The sequence below is a fragment of the Alexandromys fortis genome, unplaced genomic scaffold (assembly GCF_014885135.2).
Source record: "Alexandromys fortis isolate MF-2015 unplaced genomic scaffold, M_Fortis_MF-2015_v1.1 scaffold_78, whole genome shotgun sequence".
NCBI classification, from domain to species: Eukaryota; Metazoa; Chordata; class Mammalia; order Rodentia; family Cricetidae; genus Alexandromys; species Alexandromys fortis.
In genome coordinates, this window is record NW_026067977.1 from 2,071,124 (window position 1) to 2,089,279 (window position 18,156).

Genomic DNA, 18,156 nt, shown 5'->3' on the forward strand with positions numbered 1-18,156 from the left:
ATATAATGTATACAATATTCTGTCTGTGTGTATGTCTGCAGGCCAGAAGAGGGCACCAGACCTAATTACAGATGGTTGTGAGCCACCATGTGGTTGCTGGGAATTGAACTCAGAACCTTTGGAAGAGCAGGCAATGCTCTTAACCGCTGAGCCATCTCTCCAGCCCCAGGAAATGCATTCCTAATCAGACGACCACAAATAGATGTGGCCACAAACAATGGGACATGTAAAGGCAGAGTAGGAAGTTGGTGGGCAGAAGGGAAGGTCAGGATAGATGGGACTGGACTAAAGAGAGGACTAGAGGCAAAACGGCTGGGGCACTCTTGGGAAACACCCTAGCACAGCAGAGCAATGCTGACTGTCCCTTCCTTGGGGCTGGTGTGGGGAGGGCATCTGTAGGTTGCCTGGGACAGATCTTAGTGGGTTATGAAAGCTAGCCAGACTCTAATCTTGACCAGAGGAACCATCAGGAGGGTTTTTTAATATGAAGACAGCATGGTTTTTCTTTGAAAACAAAATTTCGTATTATTAACTGGTTGGAAGGTGAGGGAGGTAGAGAGGCCTATAAACAAAAGGCCAGTCATAGATTTTTGTAGTTGCTTGTTTCACCAAGAACGAGTTCCTGAACTGGGGCATTTAAAATAAAGACAGGACAGAGAGATGAAACATCAGAAACGTAGAGAGTCCCTCTACATGACAAGATACCAAGTGCTGGAAAGCCTCATGTTAAAGAACAGCCTCTCTTCTCTAGATGGTGGAGCCTGACAGAGGGGAGCAGGAGAGAACATGACAGTTGTCACACTGGAGAAAGTAGAGGAGGTCCTTTGGGAGATGGCTACAGTTGCAGGAGGTAGGGCATGTCTGGTCCAGAAAGAGTGAGTGAGTGGTTAAAGGAGCCTTCGGGACAAAGGCATTTTAAGGTAAAACTCATTTTCTTAGTGCAACGACCATAGATCAGGGTGCATCTACAGAGCCAGGATATTGATATTTAATCCATCCATCCACTCTTTATTTATCTATCCACACACCTGCTCACTGAATCATCCTGCCCTCTGGTTAAATTCACTAGCTGTGGGCTCTTAAAGACTAGCTCCCTGAATCCAGTTAACCTGCACAGGCCTTTGTGAAAGATTCTGGACTTCCCTCTTCAAAGTTCTGTGTAAGACTTGGAGGGTAGAGGAAGGAAAAGAAAGCTCCACCCCTCAGGAACCTGGAGTCAAGTTCAGTAAACATCTGAAGATAAACAACAGAAACCACAGGAGGAAGCAGGTTTGGAGTATCCAGCGCATGGCCCAGCAAGAAAAACCTTAGGAGTGAATGGCTGGAGATGCAGGGCTGGCCACCAAGATCGTTTACAAAAGACATGCTCTGAAGTAGGTCCTTGCAGGTCCAGTATGATTCCAGTGGACAAGAGGGGATAGGAAGGACACCCCAGGAAGAAGTAAAATCCCAAAGACAGAGGCAGGGACATGCTGGCTGTGTGTAGAAGAGCATTAACTGGCAGACTGCCTAGGGCTGAGATCTCAAACTCACTGTCCAAGCTGGTAATTATAGTATCAGCACAACTTGAAATGCAGAAATCTGTTCACCATTTTGGCTAGAGCTGTCATAGGCCACATTATGGTATTAACAGTTTAGTAGTATCAGCAGTTACTACTGTGTAATAAACATCTACACAACTTGGTGGCTTCAGTAATAAACATTTATTTTTACTGATCAGTGTATGTGTTAGCTAAGTAACTTCACTAATATGTTGGGTGATGGGATCAGTAATGACCTAGGATGGCCCTGGGTTGGACAACTCAATGCTTTGCCATGTGTCTTACACATTTTCACAAAAAGAGTCCCATAAACCTAGTAAAAACATTCCATCCTAGAAGAAGATTCCTTAAGACTAAGGAAGGAAACAACTCACAAGTCTCAGGAAGTCCCTAAAACTTACCACATCCACAAAGCCCTTCCCATGCCCAGTATAAGCAACTAGGATGCTAAGGACAGGAGACTCTCCACTCTTTTAAGCTTCCTGTTAAGCTGTACAGAGAACTCCAGGCTCTAGCTTTCGTGAGCTGCCGGCCATGCTGGCGTGGGTATTTTCAGTACTTCGCTGCCTTATCTCTGAACCTGTAAGTAACCCCTTACCTATGAAGTAAGTTGTTGAAATAGGAGAGGCGGGGCTGTGTCCCCAACACCCCGGCCGCTTGGCTAGCTCATGCCCGAAATAATTACACGGAAACTGTATTCTTTCAAACACTGCCTGGCCCGGCTAGTTCCAGCTTCTTATTGGCTAGCTCTTACATATTGTTCTAACCCATTTCTAATATTCTATGTAGCCCACGAGCTGGCTTACCAGGGAGGATCTTAACCTGCGTCTGTCTGGAGTGGGAGAATCATGGCGACTCCCTGACTCAGCTTCTTTCTCCCAGAATTCTCTTCTGTATACTCAGCCTACCTAATTTTCTATCCAATAAAATGGACCAAGGCAGTTTCTTTATTAATAAGAAATCACTCCCACATCAGTAAGTAACCTCAGCAAACTCCCTGGTTCACCAGTTGGACTTTGGTGGCATTACTTTGGTCTGTTATTGGTTCCCATCTGTAGTGGGTGGATCATTGCTAGAAGAATTGTGCCACAGAACAAAGACCAAATCCAAATGCAAGCTCTGCCTCTTGGCTGCAGGAAGCAGCTCAATGACCCAGCAGAGGGGTGGGGGGAGAGTAAAAACCTCAAGCATCAGTGCATTTGTCATGTGCGGTGAAGAGAGAATTATCTCAGAAATAAGCATGAGCCACGCGGCCAACAACACGGAGTTTCTGCAGCCCTGAAATGTATCTGACCCAGTAAATGTGCTGCAACTTCAGATTCCTGGCTCTTGCCAAAACATTTTTTTCCTCTTTCTATTTTAATTGCCTACATTTCTGCCAGAATTGACAGGGTGATGTTGCTTCTTTTCTAAAAGGAGGAGGGAGGGGAGAGAGAAGAAAAGGGAGGGAGGGAGGGAAGGAGAGAGAGAGAGAGAGAGCACTTCTGTTGTCAAGGAAAAGAAAAGCTGTCCCAGTTCCTGCAAGATAGACAAAAAGTTCTATTTCTTCTCTCAAGCTGACACACCTTGATATTAGTTCTACAGAATCACTAAAACTATGAACATTATGATCTTACATCATACTCATCTAGGGCCTCAGAACAAACCGTGACTTTTCCTTACTGGGTGTACGGCAGTTTCATAGACTGACTTATGGCGGGCATTGCCAGTCCCACTTTACAGCCAAGTAAATGGAGGCTCCAAGCCCTGGGCTGCTCTGTGGAAATCCACAAGGTTAGAGTCTGAGGTTGCTGTGCTGACTAGTTCTATGTCAACTTGACACAAGCTAGAGCCATTTTGGTAGAGAGAGCCTCTATTGGGAAAATGTTCCTCTAGATAGGTCTGTGGTACATCCTCCTAACTGGTGATTGATGGGGAAGGGCTCAGCCCTTTGTGGGTGGGGGCCACTCCTGGACTGGTGGTCCTGAGGTAGGAAAGCAGCCTGAACAAGCTATGAGGAAGGAACATCCAGTGAGCAGTACCCCCCCCCCCCAGGGCCTCTGCATCAGTCCCTGCCTCCAAGTTCCTGCTCTGACTTCTCTCAGTAATGGAGCATGACCTGAGAGTTGATATGAGCTCTTTATTTCCCACGTTGTTTCTGGTCATGGTGGGATTTTTTTGTTTTTGAATTTTTCTGGGGGGGGGTGTTTTGTTTTGTTTTGTTTGTTTGTTTCAAGACAGGGTTTATCTGCATAGCCCTGGCTGTCCTGGAACTCACTCTGCAAACCAGGCTGGCCTTGAATTTAGATCCACCTGCCTCTGCCTTCCAAGCGCTGGGATTAAGGGTGTATGTGTTGCTAACGGAAGGTCAAGTGTAGGATAGTGAGTGACTTGCAGAGGGATTAAAAACAACAAAAACAAAAGCCAGAAAGCCTACGGGATCAACAGTAAATGGACTGCCACTATGTCCCCTGGAGCCCTGACATCTTGCCCCAAACTCAGACTTGCTTGATGTCAGGCAGCCTGTGGCTAAGCCTCATGGCTACCTGTTCAGCATCCCAGCCACTCTGCAAGAAGAAACCACGGCTTTGAGTGACACTGTTGTATGCTGGGCCTGTGCTAGAGGATGCTGCCCTGTCTCACTCCAGCCCCTTTATTCTGGCTGCTTGCTGCCCTGGCCCCATCAACACATTTACTATAAGGCTAAAGAAGTTTTCAAAGTGTGGACTGAATTCCTGTGAGCAAAGGCCAAGGGCAGGGTTTGGCACAGAAGCAGGGCAGCACAGGGGGTGGAGAGCTGGAGATCTGCTTAGCTGCCTGTAGAAGGGAAGACACCACCACAGGGATCCCTGGGTCATTTCTTCTTGCTAAGAGAACATTCCCCAGGGAAGGGCGACTCTATAAACTTCCTGATCTACAAGCAACTTTGATGAACAGTTTAGAGAAGACAACTCAGAATAGGAGGAAGGAGTGGGGACAGGAAACTCCCATACTCCCATACAAATACCCAACTGTTGTGTCTGACACAGTCTGCATTGTTCAAGGGTTCATTGTACTACATAGCCAACTTAAGATTTTTGTGTGTGTGTATGCTGGCGGGGTACACAACTTGTTGCACCCATACGAAGGTTTGCTCTCACACTGTAGGTCCTGTGGACTGAATTCAGGTAGTCAGGCTTGGTAGAAAGTGTTTTCAACCTGCTAAACCACCTCGACAGCCCTAATCACCCCTTACTACACTAGGGATACACAGCCCAATCCAGCCTCAAAGTCACTAAGTAGAACAGGCTGACCTTGAACTATTTATTACTGGCTGCACTTCTGCCTCAGCCTCCCAAATTCCATGACTACAAGGGTGTGTCACCACATCCAACTTGTCTAGAATCTACTGCCTCGCAGTATGTAAAACCACTAATGCCTTTTCTTTAATGTGGAAGAAGTTAAAAATACACGTGGTGCCAGGGGAGCACTGAGCCCTGTACACACCTCCTACTTCGCCTGCCGCCGTTTTGTTGCTCTGACTTCCAAGTGCTTCAGATGCTCCACATAGTTCCTGTATCTGGCTTACTTCACAAGGAGTAATATCATTAAGGTTCAATCATGCGCATGCTCAAGGATATCCATCTACCTACCTACCTTTGTATTTTGGCGCGTGTGCACCTATGTGTGTGTGTGGTGGGGGATGGAGGTCTCATGCACCTGCGTGAGAATAAATATGCACCCGGAAGCAATTAGGGTTCTTTCTTGATCACTCTCCGACTTATTGTTTGGGGCAAGGTCTCTCATTTACAGTGGAGCTGGGCTGATTCAGCGGGGTTGGCTGGCCAGAGAATCCCAGGGAACCTCTTGGCACTGCCCTCCCAGTGCCGAGATTACAGGCATGTGCTGCCATGCCCAGCTTCTCCATGGTGTCCGTGGTCAGAAACTCAAGCCTGTATGGTACTTTGCCACCTCAGCAATATCCCCAGCCCCAAGATCTTCTTTTTAAAGGCTAAACAATATTCCGTTTTGTTTACTCGTTCATCTGCTGACAGACATTTAAGTTGTTTCTACCTCTTGGCTACTGTGAAGATCATGAGCATATGTGTCTCTTGGAGACATGGCTTGAAGAACATATTTTCTTTAGGACAGAGTCCCAGAAGTGGGATTGCTAAATCATCTGGCAGGTCTATTTTTAATCTCTTGAAGAACCTCCATACTACTTTGCATAATGGCTGTACTTCACATCAACACCAACACAGCTTATTCCAACTTTTCTGTATCTTTTTTTCATTTACTTACATTGTGTGTGTGTCTGTGTGTGCAAAAGCACACACAGACACACACACACAAGTACTCTTGGAGGTCAGAAGAAGGTATTGGGTCCTCTGGAGATGAAGTTATAGGCAGTTGTGAGCCACCCAATGTGAGTGTTAGAGACTGGGTCCTCTGCATGAGCAGCAAGTGCTCTTAGCCACTGAATCATCTCTTCAGCTTCTGCCTTCTTGCACAAGAGCGGGCATCCTAACACACACCATGTGGCATCTCCTGGTGCCTGATGGGCAATGAGACCAGGTATCTTCTCATTTGGATGTGTTCTTTAGAGTCTTCTACGCAACTCCTTGTCCTATTTTTAACTTTAATAATCAAATTTTTCTTTTCCATTTGTGTGTTTTTTTTTTTTTCAAGACAGGGTTTCTCTGTGTAGCTTTGGAGCCTGTCCCGCCATCTGCTTTGTAGATCAGGCTAGCCTTGAACTCACAGAGATCTGCCTGCCTCTGTTTCCCAAGTGCTGGGATTAAAGGCATGTGCCACCACCACCCAGCCAATAATCAAATTTCTACACAGTTTAACTATTAATCCTGTATCACATATATGATGTGTAAACATTTTCTCCTTTGCACAGCATTTAAAATTTTGGTATGGTTTCATTTGTCCACTTTTGATTTTGCTACTCATGTTTCTGATGTCATACCCAAGAAATAGCTACCAAATCCCAACTATGTGTCCTCCGATGCCATCTGTGGGTACAACCATCTTCTCAGTGGCAGCCGCTGCCGGCGTGGTGGCCCTGCCATATCCAAATCACCACACAGCTATCCCTCTAGTGTCCCATGAGCACTGCCCTGCAGTTACAGGGAGAAGAGTGACTGCCATTTAAGGACCTGTGCTGGAGCTCCTCAGGGTGACCTGAAGATGAGACCACATCAGTGTGGGGACTGTCCCAATGCAGGGCACATCCTAAGAATCGCAGTGTGGGACTGAGTAATGGCCATAGTGAATGCTCCCATCTTCATGGTACACCATCAGACTACCAGAACATCTGTCAGGCAGCCTCTTAGACCAGGGAAGAGCTGCATCCCTGGAGCCTGGAGAAGGTCAAGTTAGACAGATTTCTGCAGCAACCTGTGAGAAAAGGCCCAGGGGCAGGCCCATGGCAGGTGGCCAGCCTCAGCAGTGCCTGAGCACGTGGCAGCAGGTGTGTGAGAAAGTTTGTTTTGCTTTTGACATTGAGAAGGAACCATTTCAGTAACAGTAGAGTTGCCCAAGCCAGGCTCCGCCTGTAGCAGGGTTTGGACTGGAGAGAATGTAATGACAGGCCATTTTGACAGCAGATCATTGAACCGCAGGATGTGAGCAACATACGCTCCGTCTGAGTAACTCACGTGAGGTGGTTACTAAACGGGACACAGAAACACAGGGTACAAAGCAAGGCCTAGAGGAATGTCAGCCCGGGAGGTGGGCTGCGGGTGCTTGCAGAGCTGGAACAATGCAGGAGGGGCTGCAGGTGCCTGCTCCTGCCCAGATCTGCTGGGGAACAGTGTGGTTCTTATGTTGCAGAGCTGGAACCCCAAAGTGAGTCAGAAAAACCACCTGTTACAGTCTGTCTGGTTAGAGAATGTGTTTCCTCCTCTGCAGAGACAGATGGTTTCCAACTTCTCGTTCCTGAAAGAGAGACTGCTAAAGGTCATGGGAATTGAGCAGGAGGGAGGGGGAAGGGGGGACAAGCAAGAGGATCTCACCCTACACCTTTCTGCTTGCTGGGAACCTTATCACGGATGTGATGGCTATTCTTGGTTGCCAACTTGACTACTTCTGGGACTAAAACCCCTGTGAAGGACGGGTTTTATAATTAAATCATTTGAAATGGGAAGACCCAACTCTAATCTGGAATTTTTGAAGTAGAAAGAGCCACCTTTAATTGGGGCCACAGCTTCTGGCCCAACCTGGACAAAGGACAGGAAGGAAGGAAGCTTACTCTTGTTTCCAAGTCCATTCCATCACTGGCAGCAGAGCCAACTTCTTTGGGATTCTGGCATACACTGAAGACCACCTAGGACACCCAGCTTCATAGACTGAACAATTACCTGGACCTTCTGCTTGTAGACAGCCATTGCTGGCTAGCTGGACATGCACGACCTGTAAGCTAGTCTAATAAATCCCTTTTATGTGTGTGTTTATTCATTTTATATGTTATGTTCCTATAGAGAACTCTAATGGACTCTCCCCGGAATGCAGCTGTTTCATTGGAGGTCAGAATACACACCGCTGTCTGTGTGTGTATGTCTTGTGTGTACACGTGGAGGGCAGAACAAGCTCTACTTTTGTCCACATTTTGTTTTGTTTTTGAGGCATTGTCTCTCACTGGTAGGAAACTACCCATCCCTGCCGCTTACTTAGTACCAGACGTGTGTGCTACCATACCCCGCTTCACACATATTTTAGATCTTAGTCTTTAATGTCTATGTGTGCTTTGCTTGCATATGTGCATATGCACCACATGCTACATGGTGCCCACAGAAAGCCAAAGAGGGCATCAGATCCTCTAGAACTGAAGTTACAGATGGCTGAAGCCACCATGTGGGTGCGAGAATTGAACCAGGATCCTCTGTAAGAGCAACTAGTGCTCTTAACCATGGAGCCATTTCTCCAGTCCCCACCCCAGGACCCCCATGCGTCCAGAGGATTGTGTTCCAGTCCCCGTGCCTGCAAGGCCAGGACTTTACTGCCTGAACCACCTCCCTAGCCTGACAGTGCTTTTACAGGACTTGAAGAGAGCTGAAGATGCTGCCGTTGCACCTGGAATCGGCCACAATTCCTCCTACCGGTGAAAGGAGAGGCCCACAGAAGCCAGTATCAACTTCCACACACAACTTCAATTTAAATTAAACGTCCTTTAATGAAATAAAAAACAAAACCAATGGTGCATTGCATAATATTTGTGGCCACAGTATAAAACAACACAATTAGTTTGTATAACATTGGATATGGACGAAAATACACAAGACCTCTTTGTCTACGGAAAAGTCTGCAGATTCTCGTGTAGTACACTAGAAAAGAAACCCAACCTTGTTCTCCTAGTGAGCTGCACACATGTGTGTCACTGAGAATATGGTCACACAGCAGAGGAGAACTCACCTAAACCCTAGTTCCCTTCTTCCTGTTGTCAAAAAAAAAAATAAAAATAAAAAAAATTCCCCCGAAAGTAGCGAGTCGTGTAGTATTGCTTAGTGTTCCTGCTCCAAAGGTGCAGTCTTTGGCTCACAGGTGCCGTAACAAAATCATGGCTGCAGGTGGTCTGCAAAGCAGGAGGCAAAAGCCCCCAGAGAAACAGACAGAGGTCTGGGCAGGAGGGAGCCCTGTGGGCTGGGGGGAGGGGAGGAGACACACATCGGGACATTTCTCAATGAGGATTTGATCCAGCTGGTGAGTCAGGGTGCCAGCAGATCCCATGCAGGAAAAATCTGAAAAGTTGTTAAAAAGCCAGAGTTTGCATTTTTCTTATTCTTTTTTTTTTTTTTTAAAAAGTGAATCGTGTGTGTAAACATCATAAAGTAAACACTTTGAAGTAATTTCTAGGCTTCGATCTGAATGGAGCTCAGGCTCTTTCGGGGGCAGGAGGGGGAATTTTTGCAACGAGGGGGAAAAAAACCCAACCTTCTATAAAGTTTCTCTTTAAGAAGTGCAATTTCATTTGCCAAGGCCTGGCTCAGCCTTCCCTTCCGTCACACCAGTACTTAAGGGGAGTGGGCGGGGCTCAGGAAGAACACTTCAGGGGGAACCCTATTTGGTACATCAAGAGTGTTTGACCACACTTAAAAGACTCACATCCCAGAACGCTGATAGTCCCCAAAAAAACTAAGGTCCTGGGGCTTCTGGCTCCTCTCCCAGCCCTAAGCAGTTTGGGGATTTGGGCATGAAGGCCAGGGCCTCAGCCACTCAGGTTCAAATCTCAACATCAGTTGAGAAAGGGGAAGGCAGGCCTGAACACTCCTCTGTCTCACCATCGGGTGCCTGCTCTGGCCCACCAGCGGCTCTATGTGCACCCAGGGCCTGACTCACCCAAGGCTAAGTCCTTCTCCTAAGGAGGACCGCACGACAATGACCCTGAGTCTTCTTCAGTAACTGCAGGACTCAAAGGCTGTAACTAAAGTACCTGGCTCTACTCCCCTAATTCCTGTTTGTATAGTCACCTGTACCCCACCTCTGATCTAGCAGTTAAGGAAGTGACATATAGAAACGCCCGTATCTGTCAAGACCCCCCTCTTCCTCTGGCCTCTCTTGTTGCATGGGCTGCAACTGCTGTCTCTTTTTGTTACCTCTTCTACACTTGGATCTACCTGGGCTGGACCAGTATGGACCCACCAGCTCAGAATCTCAGCACAGGAGTAGAGCAGTCCCCAGGTGGGCAAAACAAGCAGAGGAAACTGGATGGTGAACACAAAAGCCACCGTGGGCCACATGGAGAGGGGCTCAGCTCATCCTGGCCCATGGTGACAAAGAGCTGCACGTGAATGGCCAACTATTTATATTACTTTATTGCTCAAATCGGAGGAATCTTTCCCCCCTTTGGAAGACAACAGTGTCAAATCCTTCAAAGCCAGAGGGACAAGCGAGGGCATCAGTTGGCAGTGAGCCTTGGTACCCAGGGGAGGCTTGTGGGTGCCCAGTGCTGTGCTAGGCTGAGCCTGGGTGGCTGAGGCCCTGATGGAGACCTGGAAGGTGTGTCCGCCTGATGTCCTAATTCCTGCTGTGCCCAGTCAAGCAGAGCCAGCTGCTCTCAACCTGATTTTACAGGCCATTCACATGACAGTAAATTGCTGGGTTCCCTTCATATTCCTAATAGGAAGGCAAACATCCTCAAAATATACCCCTCTCCACTACCCCCTGCAGGGATCTTCAAAGGACTTCAAGGACTGAAAAGGTCACAGAAAACACACACTTGCTCTAAGCAATTTCTGATTCCTTGCAGTCAGTCAGTATTGCAGGCAGCAATCTGCTTTTGTGTGAAGGAGCTCACGAGGCAAGTGAAGGGTGTGGCATACTGTGGCTCCCAAGCAGGTCCTGTGGTGACCAGCGACAGTGCCTCTCATGAAGGGACAGGGCACCTGGCTCAGCTGTGTAACTTCGATGCCCTCAGCTCCTCCCCTCCCCTGGGGACTCTGGAGCGCAGTGGCCCCTGAGCTGTGAGGGAGAGAGAGCATCTATTCCTTTCCTTGCCCCCAGTGTCCTCTTGCTCGCAGACCTTCTGCCCTGAACAGAGGTGGCAGTGGATTTTTCTTCATACTCATTCTTAAGGCTAAGGTGGCAAGATAAGGTGCTTGGTGGAAAGCCAGATTCTAGACTCCAGGGCTGCCGTTTCCTCACTCTCACAGAAACAAACCCGAAAACAGAAGAGGGTGGAGAAGGGGGGGGAAAGCACAAAGGCATAGGAATCAAGAAGTCACAGACGCTGAGTTTAGGTTCTAATACAGTTTAAACTCTTGAAAATGGGGACTGGGCAGGGTAGTCAAAACCACAGCTTGCCTTTGGTGCAGGTCTTTATCAGCTCTGGGCCAGCATGGAGAGCAGCAGGGAGCAACTCTACAGATGCCAGCCCCTTGCATCCGGATGCTAGCTCTCAGGTGGGCAGGTACCTGCTCACCTGCGATGACCAACTCTGAACACCTTCAGCCTTCACCACAATCCCTCAAATCAAAAGCGATCAACACACACAAATGAGAGGGTTGAGAAGCCGCTAGGAGGAAACTAATTAGACCAGGGTTAACCGTTGAAAAGCTGCAGCTGGGGAAACACACACTCGATTGTTACGTATCAGAAAGTGCCGTGGGAAGAAGAGTCGTGTGCTGGTAAACATGTCCGCGCTCAGAACTTGACATGCAGAAAAGAGAGAGCGCCAAGTCCCACCTGAGATTAGAGAGGACTGGTTTTAGTGTAACACGCTTGGTTGTAAAGTATTACTGGTCCTCTTCTCACCCCCGCCATTCCTACACTGTTCCTCTGTCCCTCCATCTCCGCTGCTTAATCCATCTCCATGGACATGAGCCGGCGGCGCTCCCGACGCGTCTCCCGCACCTCCTTCTTACAGCACCAGTGGGAACTGCAGTACCCGATGAGGCAGGACAGGAGTCCGATGACTGTGGACAGGCCCACGCCGATCAGCAGCGGGTACTTGAAGGCATTCAACACTGGACACAAGAGAGAAAGAGAAAGGGTTAGTGCTGAGAGGGAGGGTGCTAGGGAGCCCTGGTTCCCCCCACACACCCTATCTGTGTCCTCCACCCCTACTCATCGGGTCTCTGCAGAGACCAGAGCACCTCAGATCCTGTACCTGGCACAGGATTCAGAAAGGAGTAGTCCAGCTATATTGAAGAAATGAGCCCATGCCCCCACTCAGCTCTTCAGAGCTGGGCATGTGTGTGTGGGGGGGCACAGTAAAGAGATTTTACTTGATGCCTTTGAATGTCAACTTCCTTTTAGGGTTTTGGCAGGAGATTGATTTTAAAAGTCAGTATAAGGGCACCACACATTGAGCAGCAGATGTATCCTTAAAGGAAAAAAAAACCTGAATAAATCAATTCTATGCATCGAATAACTGAAGTGTACTAAGGATGCTATTTTAAGTAACACTATAGTAAATTATCGAGCAAAGTGAATAATCACTCCCTTCCTTGTTTGGTAAATCTGGATTTTCATATGGAGTTACTTCAAGCGGGGTTTAGATGCAAATGAGGCAGAGATGACAGGAGTTTAGATCCCACCCCAGGAGCGCCATCTTCCCTCCCAGCAAGCACCAACATTTTGTGTAGATGCTGCCTCCACTCAGGTCCTTAATGTTTGGAACGATCTAATTTTCATAACAGCCCCCATGGGAGACTAATGTCACCATTTTTTTCAGGATGTGGACCAGAAAGTATCGTAGTACTCTGTCCTCCCGGTAGGGCATGGCTGTCACCATCTTCAAGTCAGACTGTCTCTGTTTACCTGCATTGGGCTTCTATTAGACAGGTTTACTAACGCTCCCCTTTTGGGGAGAGTGGAGGAGCGGCTCATGAGGCCCTCTACTCCAATACAGAAGTGGTTGGTAATTACTGGTGTGTGTGTGGTGGGGATGGGACATGATTCTTCTTCAGTGGTACAGCTGCCTGTATGCTGCCCATACTCCTGTAACACTAATAGTCACGGAGTCACCAAACGGACTTGGGTGACACTGTTTCTTTGCTTAGTCATTGCTTTCGTCAGTGGTGACTAGAAGTGGACATCCCAGGAAAGGTCACTCAACAGAAAGACTCAGTGACCTGGAGGAGTTGGAGTGGGAAGGCCCCTCTCCTCAAACCAATTGCTGCTAGGGAAACCCACTCTTGGTCCAGGCTTCTCCTGGCCCTCGGAGCATCTGGAATCAATTCTCTCATGGAGTTGTTCCAAATGGCGTACATAACCTTCTGAAGCTTTCACAGGGCAGATACGTTTCTTGGGAATAAAGGGACAAGTGTTCAGCTCTGAGGTGCTCAAGGGGCAGAGATCTGATTGGTTTGATTGGTCTGGATGGGGTGAAGTTGGTATGGGTCAGAAAAGCTAAGAGACACTCTTCCACCTTGGGGTTCCAAGAGGTCCACACTCTGCGCTAGTGGCTCTGGGGGAGCCTTTCTTTTTCTAGAAGTAAAACAATATGTGATGGGAGGCTCAAGTGGAAAGATCAGGAGTTAGAGGCCAGTCCTGGGCTAGACAGTGAATTTGAGCCACATGAGATCACAACTCCAAAAGTAAAAGCAGCAGGTGGGCAAGGGTAGGCTGTCTTTAATCTACACCTCCCCTGGAGGCCTCTCTGCCCCCACATGGCAGAAGCCATGCCAACCTTAGGATCCAGTGAAACGGGTTTCCATAGACCACAGAAGGCCAAGGCTCCCACAATCCTTTCCCAGGGGTGTCACCAGGCCCGGACTGCAAAGCTTGCAACAAGCAAAATTGCTTTGGCCCAAGCAAGGCCCTAGATGAAAAACAAGCTGCACCAAACTATGGAAACCTGGATTCTATGAGCTATAGCAAAACGCAAGAAGGAGATAATTCAGCCACTGGGCGAGGGAGCTCACCATCCATCTTCACAGTTATAAAGATAGGCCTGGAGTGGATCTCAGCCTCCCTCTGCCAGGAACCTGTTGGTGACCTCACCCATGGAGTCACAGAACAGTAGTAATTGCCAAAGTCCTGGTCCTCAGCGCCATGCACTTGCAGCAAGAATTCCAGCACGCTCACTCGCTCCAGGCTGAGAGTACTCTTCCAGTCCCTTTGGCCTGTAGTCACGACTCCCTTCCGGTCCAGGGAGGACAGAAGGACGGGAGCTTTGTCCAAACCAAAGGAGTGTACTGCAAACCAGGATACGTCGAAGGCCATGTCGTCTGTGGGTCACCAAGCAAAGCACCGAGGTCAGTGTATGAGCAGAAGTGATGGACACACTCCCTATGCCTGTGACCCTTATTCCAGGATGGGTCTGTTCTACACGAAGCCTCAGGCAGCCTGTGATGACGAACTGTCACAGTCACCCCTGTGGCAAGGCCACACAGCCACAGGAAGTAGTGTGTGAGCCTATGACAAAGTGTCCAACATGACCACCACAAGGAACCATGGGAAGAAGAGCAGAGGTCACTTTGTCCCCACGAACAGACAGTCCTGTGTGTCAGTCTAGGCATGATGTGCAGGGTTCCTGGGCTCTTCAAGGAGAAGAACCAGAGACTGGAAAGACCGTAGGGTTGAAAGAACAAATTGTACATTTAAAACAAAATGTACCCAACTTAAAGCTGTAGACAATTTGAATTGGATTGTTCACTTTGGTTTTTCCTCCCTTCTTTTTCCCCTTGCAAAAGTGTTTAAACTCAGAACAAGAGGGGAAAAAAAAATCAAGCTGAGAAAATTGAACAGAGTTAATAGTCCCCGAGAGTAGAGCTGGTGGATCATGAGAACTCTGTGAAACTGAGAGTTCTAACAGCCTCAGTGAACTAAGATGGGGGTGGCACAGAGAATGTGGAAACTGAGGTCGCATGCTCACCCAGACCCCCCCTTGACAGTGCCAACCAACACCAGCTGTGAGGACTGTGGGTCACACACACAATTACATCTTAAATCTGCTTGGCAAAATTCCTTTTTCAAACAAACAAACACCAAAAAACCCACTGAGTATTGAACCAAGGGCTGCGCTGGGCAAACACTCTGCTGGCAAACTACACTACACCCCTGGACCGGGACTTTTTATGTCAGTTTTCGCTGAACAACAACAAAAACTAACACTCATCCATTCAGTGAAAGTGTACCAATAATATTGGAAAACACATCATAAGGCAGACAGTGTTATCCAGACCCGTGTAAGATAGAATGGGCAGAACTAAGAGCAGGGGTTTCCTAACATGTCCAAATGGTGACTCCTCAGCTCACCACAGAGGCAGATCATCCCTCCCCCACCATGTATACTTCAGCACAAACAGTTTGCAGCGTGTAAGTCTCTGACACCAGCTTGGCAGGATTGGGGTGAGGGCTGCGATTTCCACTCAGTGCCAGGGCACAGTGGGCTTTCCTACCCACGGAAACTCTGCTGCCATGCGCAAGCCTAGAGTGGCTACTAAGACAAGGCTAGAGATCGTCCCATTACTTCATTCCCCACTGTGAACCATAGGATGGCAGGGAGAGCTAACCTGGGCTAGAACCCAGTACCTACTGGCCACATGACCCGAACAAGCCATGTTAGTTAACTGCAACTTAGCTTCTTCGTCTGTAAAGTACAATTGATAGGGGTCTAGAAAGATAGCTCAGCAGTTAAGAGCACTTACTGCTCTTGTAGAGGACCCGGGTTCAGTTCCCAATACCTACATCAGGTGGCTCACAACTGCTTGCCACTCCAACTCCAAGGGAATTTGACACTCTCTTCTGGCCTCCATAGACAGACAGACAGACAGACAGACAGACACACACACACACACACACACACTTGTGTACAGACATACATATAAAAAATAAACCAAAAAATGCTACTAACAGCATGGGCAAATACTGCAAAACCATGCCTGGACCACAGTGAGTGCTTACTAAAGTGACGGCCCTTATCACTATATGTGGCTTGACAAGTAGATGCAGCTAGGCGGAAGGGCCTGGGCTGTCTACCTGTTGTCAAGGATGTGGGTCCCTCAAGTGGACAGCTGCCGTGCTGAGCCACCTCCTCTCACCGCACACACTGGTGCAGGTACTAGACGCTGACACTCTTGAATTGTACCTCTCTAGAGCCACCTTATTTGCTAGAAAGGCCTCACAGAGGCTCCAAGCCACCATTAACTCCAGCCACTCAGCCTCTGGACGATGACTGAGCACCAAGGATATGAAAACCCAGCTCCTTGAAGACCCTCAGCTCCAAGTACCATTAGCTCAGTTGCTGGGGCTCAGAGCACACTCTGGAGAAACCCCCCCATGACTCACACTGGCCTCGGTTTTGCTTCAGAGTCTGACCATGGCGCCACCCACGCTTGGCTGCTCCTGGCTGCCCTGCCGTGGGGTACAGGAGTGCCTTGGCTCTTGGCCCACTTATGCAACTTTCCCACAGAGATTTCCCTCTCAGAGCCCATAGCATGAATGAAAAAAGGGGGAAAAAAAGAAAAAAAGAAATTACAATTTGTGTTTAATTATTCAGAATCTTCCACCCACACAGACCAAGAGCGCAAAGTTCTGGAACAGCTTGGAACAGCTACCTATAGCTTTTGCAATTACACTGGAGAAATGAGCATTTCGTGAAAGGTGCAACCGGCGACCTATTAATTAGCTGAGAAGGAACATTGGGGGGGGGGATTTCTGAATATACCATAGACGAGCTCTGAAACAGCATTGCTCTATGCAAACTTTTAAAGGGGTTTTGCTGGCCTTTCCCGGGCAATCTTTTCTACCTTTGCCTTCCTTTCCGCTTCCACAGGTACCTTTGTGTCTTCCCACTCCCCGGCTTCAGCACAGTAGTGGCTGCCCACTTGCTCAGAGCCCAGTCTCCTCAGGCTTCACCCCCAGGAAGAAGCACAGCAGCCCTGGATGTGCATGGCTGTGTGGTGGGGATGGGAGGGCTCTTTCTTTCCCTCTCCTTCTACACACTCCTTTCTCCCACCTCTAAAGCTTATCAACACTGGAGAACAAACATTGGTACCGTCAGGAAACCATGCCTGCAGGTCAGATGGAGCCTACCTTGTCCTGATGAATAGATTTCCTGCTCCTCAGTTACGCTTGTTTGCTCGTATTGCCCCCCCCCCCCCCAGCACTGCTGCTGGCCTGTGTCTGAGGCAGAGCTGAGCTGCTGTGACTATCTGACCCGCAGAGACAAAACTACTTCCTACTGGGTCCTTCCTAGGAAGCCTATGCAGATCACGAGCTGGTAGCCACCTGAACGTTTGAACAATAGTCCTGAAGGAGCCAGCATTCATCCTGACGGTGGTGGCTACCCAGCTGATGACCTCCAGATACTGGTGAGCCCTGCATGGGCCACCATCCCCCGTGTATCAACCCTACCCCTTCAGAGAACAAAACCTGCCTGCCTGCCCCCTTCCATACCTCCAAGGGTATACACACAGAAACACACGAGAACTCAGACAATTTGACTGCTCTAAAGCAGTTAGGAATGGGGTGGAGCGAGACAGTGTCGGGGTCACATCGGGTGTAAGGGATAAAGGCAGGCCTCGGCAAGCTAGGCTCTGCACAGAACCTTTGAGAAAAGGCAAAGCTGGGCACAGTTGTGCTCAGCAACACGGCCAACACCCTAATGCCTCTAATCCTCCTTCAAAACCAGAAGAACCTAAGCAAAGGACGTCGCCTGGCTGATGAATGCACCAAGCAGAAACTGTGTGAGGGATGGGCCCACAGTTCTGAGGCATCTGTTGACAAGGTTAGTCTTTTCTCTCAAGAGGTTCATGGAGCTGGGGACATTGCGCAAGATTCCATCTCCAGTGCGATGGGAGAAGGAGCATTACAAAGCTATCCTACAAGTCCTAAATGCTGTCATTTTCCCTCTGGTCTGTATTTCTTCATGGGTGTCCTTAACTAGGCTCTCTGGGGCAGGCCTTGAACACGTTCACTGCTCTGTTCCCAGCATCTACAGCTGCTCTTGTGTACGGAAGGCGCTCCGAAACAATGAATGAATGATATATAGGAGGAGGAGGGCCCTGTGAGCCGGTCTCTAACTAGGTCACAGGAAACCAGGAAGAGATCTACTGATTGCCCCTACCCCCCCAAGTGTTTTCAAACCTCACAGCAGGTACATGGCCTCACAGAACCAAGCCAGTGGGTCCTGGCTAGTCTTTGTCAGCTTGACACAGAGTTATCTGAGAGGAAGGAACCCCTACTGAGAAAATGCCTCCATAAG

General features: G+C 48.5%; 1 protein-coding gene across 2 annotated transcripts in view; it reads right to left on the bottom strand.

Moving 5' to 3' along the window:
- Positions 1-8,654: 8,654 nt before the first annotated feature.
- Ptgfrn (prostaglandin F2 receptor inhibitor) overlaps positions 8,655-18,156 on the bottom strand; it is a 70,155-nt gene continuing 60,653 nt past the window's right edge. For both annotated transcript variants that reach the window (XM_050157542.1, XM_050157541.1), the window contains 2 exons: positions 13,871-14,176; positions 8,655-11,968 (listed from right to left, as the gene is read on the bottom strand). In XM_050157542.1, coding sequence (XP_050013499.1) covers positions 11,802-11,968; positions 13,871-14,176 — 473 coding nt within the window. In that variant the 3' untranslated portion in view covers positions 8,655-11,801. The remainder of the gene's footprint in view (positions 11,969-13,870; positions 14,177-18,156) is intronic.